The sequence below is a fragment of the Aptenodytes forsteri genome, unplaced genomic scaffold, assembly GCF_000699145.1.
Source record: "Aptenodytes forsteri isolate BGI_AS27 unplaced genomic scaffold, ASM69914v1 Scaffold347, whole genome shotgun sequence".
Classification (NCBI taxonomy): Eukaryota; Metazoa; Chordata; class Aves; order Sphenisciformes; family Spheniscidae; genus Aptenodytes; species Aptenodytes forsteri.
Genome location: NW_008794110.1, coordinates 806,173 through 806,427, shown reverse-complemented (window position 1 = coordinate 806,427; position 255 = coordinate 806,173). Strand labels below are relative to the sequence as shown.

The window sequence follows — 255 nt, the reverse complement described above, 5'->3', positions numbered from 1 at the left end:
GGGATGCGCTGGGCGGGGGCGCCGCGGGGTGCCTGGGTGACTCCCCCGGGGGGTCGGGGTAGAGGGGGACGGGGGCTCGGGGGGGCTGCGAGGTGTTTTCCCCGTGGGTCTCTGCAAGGTGTTTGTGCCAGGGAGGCGGTTTGGGTTGGGGGTTGGGCATGGCTGGGGGGTCCCCACACTGGTGCCATCCCCCTGGTGCTACCGGCATCCGGAATCCTGTGGGCCCCCCGCTCTGCCGACACCGGCGTTCGTGGA

The 255-nt window shown here is 72.5% G+C and overlaps 1 protein-coding gene across 1 annotated transcript in view; it reads left to right on the top strand.

The window, feature by feature from the left end:
- Nucleotides 1-3: 3 nt before the first annotated feature.
- LOC103895834 (uroplakin-3b-like) overlaps nucleotides 4-255 on the top strand; it is a 4,294-nt gene continuing 4,042 nt past the window's right edge. The window contains exon 1 of the mRNA XM_009275548.1: nucleotides 4-58. Within this exon, the coding sequence (XP_009273823.1) occupies nucleotides 4-58 (55 nt within the window). The remainder of the gene's footprint in view (nucleotides 59-255) is intronic.